This window comes from Pteropus alecto, unplaced genomic scaffold (genome assembly GCF_000325575.1).
Source record: "Pteropus alecto unplaced genomic scaffold, ASM32557v1 scaffold87, whole genome shotgun sequence".
In the NCBI taxonomy this organism is placed as follows: domain Eukaryota; kingdom Metazoa; phylum Chordata; class Mammalia; order Chiroptera; family Pteropodidae; genus Pteropus; species Pteropus alecto.
The window spans coordinates 13,199,872-13,209,576 of NW_006443225.1; the positions used below are offsets into that span (position 1 = coordinate 13,199,872).

Consider the following 9,705-nt stretch of genomic DNA (forward strand, 5'->3'; position numbering starts at 1 on the left):
CAACTCTGTCCCCACATCGGGTTCCAAAGAGCCCACTGAAGTCAAAGTTTTTAGTTGTTTTAGTTATTGTAAATTCAGCTGAATTGCTTACTTTAGTGAAGGGAAAATCAATATGAGAGATAAGTCAAATAAGACATAAAATTCCTGGCCTTCTAAAGTCTTTCAATCCAGCAGAGTAAAAAACACATGTATGCAAACAAACATCAAACAACCAAAAAACAGAAATGGTATAAAACACAGGTACGACAGCTGTGGTAGATGAATTTTATTGCAGATAAATCAGAGTAAAATTTCAGGAAAGGGGCAGCACCTGACAGGAGATGGAAGATCAAGGCACTACCAAGTTTTACAAAGATTTTGTCCACATATTGCCCAAATCTTTTCTTTAGATAACCAGATCTACTCGGTGACAATTACTGCATAAGAAAAAAAAATTTACAGTGACTTAACTTTAATACAAGTATTTTGCCACTGAAATGTAACACTCGGATGTTTTTAAAAATTTATAAGATAGATTTTAAGCTGAAATTTACAGTTATCTATAAAGCACCATTAAAGCAGCAGTATATAATGAAATGAACACTGAATGGAAAGGCTGAGTTTTAGTCTGTCTCCAATATTAAGTGTCGTAGCTGGAAAATTCACTATGCCTATTTATTCATCTCTAACCTGGTGATTAAAAGAAGGTATCCTGACAAACTCAAAAATATTTAAGGGACCATTATTACTAATACTAAAGTAGACGCTGCCTTCCCCTGTCAATAGTTAGAATGATATGCTTAAAGGTTTAGATAGCTTTAATTGGAAAATTAATCACCATTTTAAGTTCCTTGGAAAATATCTGAACTGTTTTCAAAGGGGGAAATGACTAGAAACATTAAAAATACAGTATTTGTATCTATAAACATTATAGATATAGTATCACTGACATCTTACCCTTTTTGCTAATATGGAGATATCTGCAAATGACTACAATACATACAAATAACATTCGGATTAATTACAAATGAGTATAGCTTTCTGAAACATAGTTTAGAATTTTTGCTGTATAAAAACTAACTACTGAGACTTATCAGTGAAACTCGATTTATACTAGTTCAAGAACAGAATTCCTAATCTTAGATAAGAAAACAGAAGAGGAATTTTTCTAAGGTTCAGGATTTGCTTGTGAGCATTAAAAAATCGGACATCATTATCTGTTTTGGGTATATAATGTAGCTACTTTGAGGAATGAAAGTTTAAGCACAGTACATACTTACAGATACTAGAATGAATGTGCCCCAAATACAAGAAAATAGGTAGAATGCACTAAGCTGACCGGATTCATTAAACTTGCTGTGTTTCGTTTTGGAGAAGTGCATTCGCCTGTTAATTTTCTAAAAATAAAAACAAATAAGTAAGATTATAAAATATATTTAAGATATGACTATCACAGTATAGCGAGCCAGTATTTTACAAAGTATAGATTTCTAAGATGGTATACTTACATCCAACACATACTCTTGAATTATGGCATGAATAATTATCGCCACTAGCATGTAGAAGAAAACTGTAGCCAAATCTTTGATACCATAGTAATAAAGGGACGCTGATTCAGTAGCTTGTTCTTCTGAAGGCCAAAAAGGACAGGACACACATACACAAAAATATACATGAGATTATAAAACAGCACTAAGTACAACATAGTTATGGAAACAAGCAAAAGGTGACTAACCTAATCAATAAGTACTACAGAAACATCGTGGTCATTTGCGTTTGGACATCTTAAGTCATGGGAGCAACGAAAACTGAGGAGCTATCTAGAAATCGAAAGCTTCGGAAACTACAAAGACTTGACACATGTTAGTCACAGCCATCGAAATCAAAAAACAGGGGAGGAGTGGCCACACTCAGGTCCTGGGGAAAACTGTTAAACTAGTATCACCCTGGGGTATAGCAGGTTATACTTAGTTTATACCAAAGTTACACTGAGCCCATTTGCCTGTCTTTTCAAGGACCTTTTGCAACTTTCTACTTTTTACCTCTACTTTCACACTAGACACACTATGATTCTGAAGGAAAAACTGATTTAACCTATATTTGATTTAGTTTTGATCTATAAGCAGTAGAGATAACTGCTACTTGAAATTGTTTTTAATCCTCGAAATTGCCATAATTGTTCAGAAAAAATCTTAATCAAATACTTGGGAACTGGTAAAAGTGCTACATTCTTCTCTGGCATATTCGAATTTCAAAATAATTGTGGTATTCAGTAATCTGATATCTAAGTCACTAAATCAAATATTTATAAAACTATATAACTCAACAAAAACCAACTACTATTAAATAACCGATCTTACCTTTTAAATAGAGAGATTCAGGGCAAGTTTACTACCTAAATATGTTAATATTTCATTAACTGGATATTCCCATCTGTCACCCACGCCAGTTAATTATATTACTGTCTTCGATTACAGTCAACTTCCAGTAACAACTTGATTTTCATAACGCAAAACAGAGAAAAGTCTTGTGAAATAAAATCTAAAAGTGTAGTTTGGGTACTATTAACAAATAACCACTACAGCTTCCTGACATTCTCTGTAATTGAAATAATATTATAGGTAAAGCACAACAAAAAAACAAAAATAAAATTGGCTTAAAAGGATTGTTATTACAGATCCAAAACTCAGAGGTCAGAATAAACCAAACCTAAACATTGTGCCTTGATTGAACGATGACACTTTAAACAAATGTAAAATATCTATGCTTAGAATTTTCTTAAAAAAAGTTCTTCGACGTAATTTCAAGCCCACTTATGAAAATATACAACATTAAACACATACAAACTGATTTTCATATAACATACAAGGTGAAGCCAACCGAAACATCAGATCATGCATTACAAAATCATCAAAATAATGTCCAGTCTTATCATGAGATTTGTGAAAATTAATGAAGAACCTAGTTTTCGTGGACATTTCCTAGTTTGTCCAAATGAACTTTTCTACGTGAAGGGACAGCGCCTACCTGCTGCAGGGCGGGTAACATTGTACTGAAGGGTCACAAAAACGACAGCAGCTTTTGCCGTTATCTAGAAGGAAAAGAAAAGATCGAATAAATTCGTGATCTCCTGAACAGTATATCAGGGAAGTACTACAAGGTTTGTCCCCAAATCTAAGAACCTCACAGGCACCAACGGAATTCCTGACTGCCAACGAGTCGAGCCTGAGCATTTACAAAATTCACAGTTTAGATGAGATTGTGCAATTCATTCCTAACTTTAAGACTTCAAAAGAGGCTCTCTGCAGTTCCAGTAAACAGTGATTTGGCAGATAATGCTTCTCTGCTCTAGACTTGTACAATAAACACACAGTTTCTAGCAAGAAACAATTTTAATGTAAGTTAATAAAAGGAAACACAGTTACTATGACAAAAATGGATCAAAGGTAGGGTCTGTGGTGTGTGCGTGTTCTCCCACACACCTGGCATACTAAGTGGTCAATAAACATTTAACTGCTCTAACTACTGGTAAAAGTGGTCAAACAGAAAAAATAGAATGCGTACTGAATATTTATAAGTACCAGGCAGTGTGCTAGACAGGAAAGGGTAACGATGATGAATGTATAATCCCTGATGACTGGGAGCTTCGCTGGGCCAGGAAGACACTGCAGAAGCAGTGCCAATGGGTACCCAGGATCGACAACAAACTTTTTTGTTTATTGTTTTTTCCTAGGTGTGGAATGAGGCATGTTCTGGAAAGGCTTCTCAGAGGATGTGGTGAGGTGGTGTGGGAGCTGTCTCACTGGAAAAGAAAAGCTGACCAGCAGGACGAAGAGGGCAGCATGGCAGAAGAAACAAAGTGTGAAGGTCAGGTCTCAGCTGACACAAGGCCTGGCGTGGGCACACATTAGAAGCGGTTGAAAGCCTAGAAAAGCTACCGAAGCCTTGTTTGTTGAGCTAAGTAGATAAGATTTTATTTTAGCATGATGGGAAAATTTTGAGGAGAGAGAAGTTCATTTACGGTATTTAGAAAGACTGCTGTTTGTGGTTTACCGAGCGGTGTCCCAAGCCTGCTTGGACCCATATCCTCACTGCGACCAGAATCACCCGATCATGTTAACACTTCTCCCCACGCCCATCCCCCACCCCTGCCCTGGGAAATCCTTCAATGGATTCCCATTCTTTCTAGGATAAAGAACAGAACCTTCGATGTGGCCCACACAACAGCCCATGACCATCCCTTGGCCCCCAGCCTCCTCTCAGGCCGTTTCCTTCCGCTCCCCTGCCTCTTGCATGCCTACCACGAGGTCTGCGCATGTGCAGATCTGTCTACACACTGTGGGAAACCTTCCCCCTCAGATCTCAGCTCAATCACACTTTTAAAGGAAGCCTGCCCTGTCCCCTAGAGTAGGTCATCTTTTGCTAAACTGTCCCAGAAAACGGTCTTTCTTCAAAACACATACTCTTGGTGGGACTACTGTAATAATTTCTGCCTCACTCATTAGAAAGTAGGCCCCGTGAGAGCTGGGACCATGCGGGAGGCCTGGCACATATCAGGGGCTGATCAGCATTACCGAGTTAAGTACTAGATAAAATATAAGCTGGAGTAAGTATGCAGGTGGAACACAAGACTTCTGCAAGAGAGCACACGAAAGATCACAAGAGCACAAGGCCTGAACGACGGAGGTGGTCGAGGTGGTACTGTTAAGGTGGAATACGCTTGGTAAGCAGAGTCAAAGACTATATGTGGATGCTTATAGCCTGAACAACTGAGTGAAAAGTAGTATTATTAATAAAAATTTGGAATACAGGAGGGACAGCAGGTTTGGGAGTAAAGAGAAGAAACTGAGTTCTAGATAAACTTAGATTTCTGTGACAGATACAGGTAGAAAGGTTACTAGGCAGCTAAAGCCTAAGCCTGTAACTCTCTGCAGGGAGACCTTGCTTAAAGATTTGGGACTCTCTATTCACAGGCAGAAGCTATGGAAGCTATAGAAGTACATACAACATCCATGGAGAGTGTACAGTGTTTGCAGATAAGGACATCAGACCACGGAGTGGGCAGAGAAAAAGCTGGCGGCAAAGCAAGAAGTGATCAGAGAAGCAGAGAGAGAATGAAGACAGCCTGATGCCCCGAAAGCCAAGGGGGAAACATTTCAAAAAGGTGTGGTTAATAAAGTCAAAAGTTTCACGAGAGATGTGGCAGGAAAAGAGTGCGACTGACTGGACAATTTAAGCGGACAACATTGGTCATGCCTTGAGGAATTCCAGCAAAGCAGTGAGAACGAAAGGCACATCGCGGCACACTGCAGAACAGAAGAGGAACAACATGGTACCTCGTGACAGATGCCAGGTCAAGATTTATGTTGTTTTGATGATGGGAGAGATTGCGCTTGCAGTGGGTGTGGGGAACCAGGAAGGTGCCAGGGAAAAGGGAGCAGTTAAACACATAACAGGATAATGGATGGAAAGATCTGGTAGGAAATGAAATGTAAGGATAGAGCTAGAAGTTGATCGAGCAGTTTTCCTCTTAGACTGGGAAGAAGGTAATAATGGATGAGAAAAGTTCAAAGGGCAGGAAGCTGAAGAAATTCACATGTGACAAACTCTTATTTTCCCTGTGGAAAAAAAGCAACTCATCTGTGCAGCAGAGTTGGGGACTTGAATGATGAATGTTTATATAGTTCTTTTAGGGAAAGGGGCTGGCCAGGGAAAAGTAAAAAGGTCACTAGGCATTACTGATGTCTGAGGTTAGAAATCTTTGATTGGTAATAATCTATCAGCCTGAGTGTATGCCTTTCTCTTGCAATCCATGATGGAGAGGCACAGAAAATGCAGATGGCTTGCTGGATCCATGGTTGGATATCTGCAAGGTGAACAGAGAGAAAGACCGAGAGAAAAAGGAGCTGAGGGCCTGGGAAGAGTGTGGCCAAGCGAAGTCTTGCAGGAAAGGCACTGCAGTGAGGGGGCTGACACACTGGAGAAAAGGAAAGGGGGCCAGGGGACCGTAAGAGCTTGGACTAGCTGGAGAGCTGGCGCACGAGCAGCAGAATGAAGGGAGCTGAGCAACAGGTAAGCTGTGGCTGAGCTCTACACTGGAATTCGGGATCTGGAAATAAGGCAGGCCTGCGGGACACAGTGCCGGGTATGACCACTGAAGCAAGCTGCTTAACTGCGGTAGGTATGTAAAGGTCACTTGAACAGAAAAGGCCAGTAAGGCTTCTTGTTACAATGTGGGTGGTTCACACGACATGTCAGAGCAGAATGATGGCATGGATCTCCAGGGTAACACTGCTTTCATGCTGTTATTTTACTAAAGTTGATTGATTACTAAATTCCATTTTTTAATATCTTTCTTTAGATTTCATATATAAAAACATAAATACACACACATATACCACACCTCTGTTTCCAGTTTGGAATATGAGGCTACTGCCACCACAGCTAAGACAATTTTTTTAAGAGTTGCTTACAAACCAAGTGATATTCTTCAAAGATAAATTTAATATCAAATTCCAAAAGCAAAAAAAAAAAAAAAATCAGATTATCCTTTTATGCTAGGCTTCACATAAAATTAAAGTCTGGCCTCCAGCTAGTTTAGCATGTGAATTAAGTAGAAAAGGAAAAATACAAACTACACGCTTCAAAAAAGTTTATAGAAAGATGAAATCAGTGATCATGCTCCTAGCCATTGCTAGACCCCTAAGCCTCACACTGCAAATAGTACTGCTCTAAACTAATTTTTACAATTAATCAATAGCAAGACAAATTAGAATAAAATATACTACAGAAATCTATAATGCACTAAATTACCAAGTTTATGACAGTTCTGGACATTTATAGCACTGTTCTCTATTTACGAGAAAAAAAATGAGACTTATTCACCACAAACTCTAATGAACTGTTTAATTCTATGTTATATGCAACATCATGAATGTCATATTTCTTTAATTAAGGAGTCACCAGTGGGGTTTGGTATTTTTCCTTGTCACACAGAGAGCTTAACTATTTTGTACTTGTTAGAGGTTGAGGTGACTACTACACTGACTGGGTGCCTGAAAGATAAAAAGACAGTTTCTGAATATCAAATTCCACTGCTCTGTGAGCTTTTATAAAATTACGTTCTTAAAAAAAAGAAAGGTTTGCATTAAGTCATGCTTAAAAATAAAGCAAACCTCTCAAACTGTTCCAAGATAGTTGCAATTTTAACTGTCTCCCAAACCTGCATGGTCCACACAACCTAGACTCCTGAATATCTGGAAAGTAACTCACTTCCACACGAAAATATTCCTCTTGGAAACCCCTAACTCCTCTTCTATAGCCTCATTTTTGAAAACTTTCCAAGCACCTTTCCATTGTTTGACTGTTCAACTTTTCCTAACTCAAATATGAAGCCATTAATTATAGATCATGATTTGCCTTATGTGGATAGATGCTGACTAACACTAAAAACATGATTTCAAAATTCATAAGCAATTTTTGGTAACATGATGTATCCTGGAAATTAAACTCTTACATTTCCCCAAAACAGACTGCTACTTCATCAATCTTTTCGGTACACATAATCTCTTTAGATGCTAACTGCTGGGCCATTCTCTCACATAAAAATGTTATCTTGTATTTTCCCACTTTGATAAATTATCTAAGGAATAATAAGTGTGTATTATGGCATGTCTCCTGTAAGCCAAGCACTGAACTAGGCATTATACATATTTAATTCTCATTATACATAGTTAATTCTCAGAGTAAGCCAATGAGCCTCATTTCACAGAAAAGGAAACAAGTTCTGAGAAGTTACATGACGTGTACTAGGTCACCAGTTAACGAACTGTAAAAGCCCTGACTTGAACATGAAATCCTTAAACTCTACCACCTATGCTTCTACAGTATATCTATATTAATTCTGCATTTTGTCTAGTAACACAGTATCTGTTATTGCTTTGTCAGTTTCACATACATCCCCTGACATTTCCTCAGTATATTTACATAAAAGGCTTAACAGTTCACTGTAAAAATATCAACTTCTCTATTATTCTACCACAAATACTGTCATTCTATAATTATGTTAACTTTGAGATTCAGCAGCAATTATTTTAAAAATCAAATAGCAAAACTAGCCTAGTCAATTTTTCCCATACGTAGATAACATTCTTTCAAATCCTAAAACTTCAACATATGGTAAAATGTACAACTTGTACAAACTTCCCTCTTCTGTATATTACATTTTCTTTGAACTGACTTAAAAACTTCTATTTAGATCTTTGTTGTCTACTTAGATTTACACATTTTACAGATTTACATAAAAGTGAAAATCCAATCACTGTTAAAAAATTCATTAACATCTGAGACAAGGTACAGGTGGTGAACTTCCCTAGAAATGTGATAAGAGAATGTGAAATTTTACATAAAAGCAAAATTATACCGTTGCTTAGTGTCACTATTTCTGATTTATAGTCCATTTCATTCAAAGCACTGCAAACATGCCTTGCAGGTGATATTAAATATTACTCCCATATTATACTTTTAAAGTCAGGAATTCTTATCATGTGGAGACAAGTTATAGCAAGTTTTACAGAACTGTTGAATATATTGTATATACAAAAGTATTACTTCTAACATCAAAGCAGAAAGTATAAATATGAAATTCAGAAAGTGAGTACAAATGTTGAGCACTGCACTTTTAATAATATCATAAATTCATATACTACTTTATAAACCAGATGCCTTCACACAGTATCATCTGTTATCTTTTCCACAGTGGCTTTGAGATTATCACAGGTGGTGTCTGTTATTTCCTTAGATAGAGCGGAAAAACTTAGATAGAGGCTTGGCCCTGGGTCACTCAGTAGGTAAGCAGCACAGGCCCAGCCTAAAAGAAAGCATGCATCATCTTTAGTTCCCTCTTACTATACCTACTACCCGCCTCCTTAGCAGCGGACTAAGTGCACATAAACGACACTATCAGGAATTTTAAAAATCTATATCTAGATTTAGAGTAGCACATTTAAAATATTAAGTTACCTAATAGTAACACTTAAAAACCCACATGGACTCCATTTAAAAATTTTATTCCTCTTTTGGTAGTCACTGGCAGTTTCATTCCAACAGTTTTTCTCAAGGATTCTCAATGTCACTCATTCAATAAATATTTTTTTAAAGCACTCCCTACACCCCAGGCACTATTCTAGGCACTGGAAACAGACTAGTAAAAACCAAAAATTTCTGCCCTCACTGAGGTTACATTCCAGGAGGCGGGGAGACAGACAATAAATAAGTAAAATAATCAGTATGTTGGAAGGAGTATAGGGGCTATAGAGAAAAAGGGAAAGATAAGGAATAGGCGTGTGTATTGGGGAGCGAAGGAAAGAAAATAGAACGACGTTACGCGTTCACCTTGCAAAGTTTATTACCCACATTCAACAGCTGTTAAGTCACCAAAATACTAGATACGTGGGAAGAGAATTTACACACTCCTGACACTGCCAACCTCTCATACTTCAAGAATCAAAAAGAAAATTAAGTCGACTCCCTGACACTGCTGTTCAGAATCTCGATTTATGTTTCAGATCTTGTTCCTTTAAGGAAAAAGCGAGCGTCAGGGCAAAAAGTTCGGCAACTGGCTGGTAATAATGCCAGGCTGGGAGACACGAAGTCAAACCATCGGTGTGGCTCCGTGTGCCCAGCCCCGCGGCCAGCACCCCAAACTCTGTCCTACCAGCCCCCCGC

The 9,705-nt window shown here is 38.0% G+C and overlaps 1 protein-coding gene across 1 annotated transcript in view; it reads right to left on the reverse strand.

The window, feature by feature from the left end:
- TRAM1 (translocation associated membrane protein 1) overlaps positions 1–9,705 on the reverse strand; it is a 19,083-nt gene that overhangs the window by 8,706 nt on the left and 672 nt on the right. The window contains exons 2-4 of the mRNA XM_025041141.1: positions 3,007–3,070; positions 1,488–1,609; positions 1,260–1,376 (exon numbers count right to left, since the gene is read on the reverse strand). Of these exons, the coding sequence (XP_024896909.1) occupies positions 1,260–1,376; positions 1,488–1,609; positions 3,007–3,070 (303 nt within the window). The remainder of the gene's footprint in view (positions 1–1,259; positions 1,377–1,487; positions 1,610–3,006; positions 3,071–9,705) is intronic.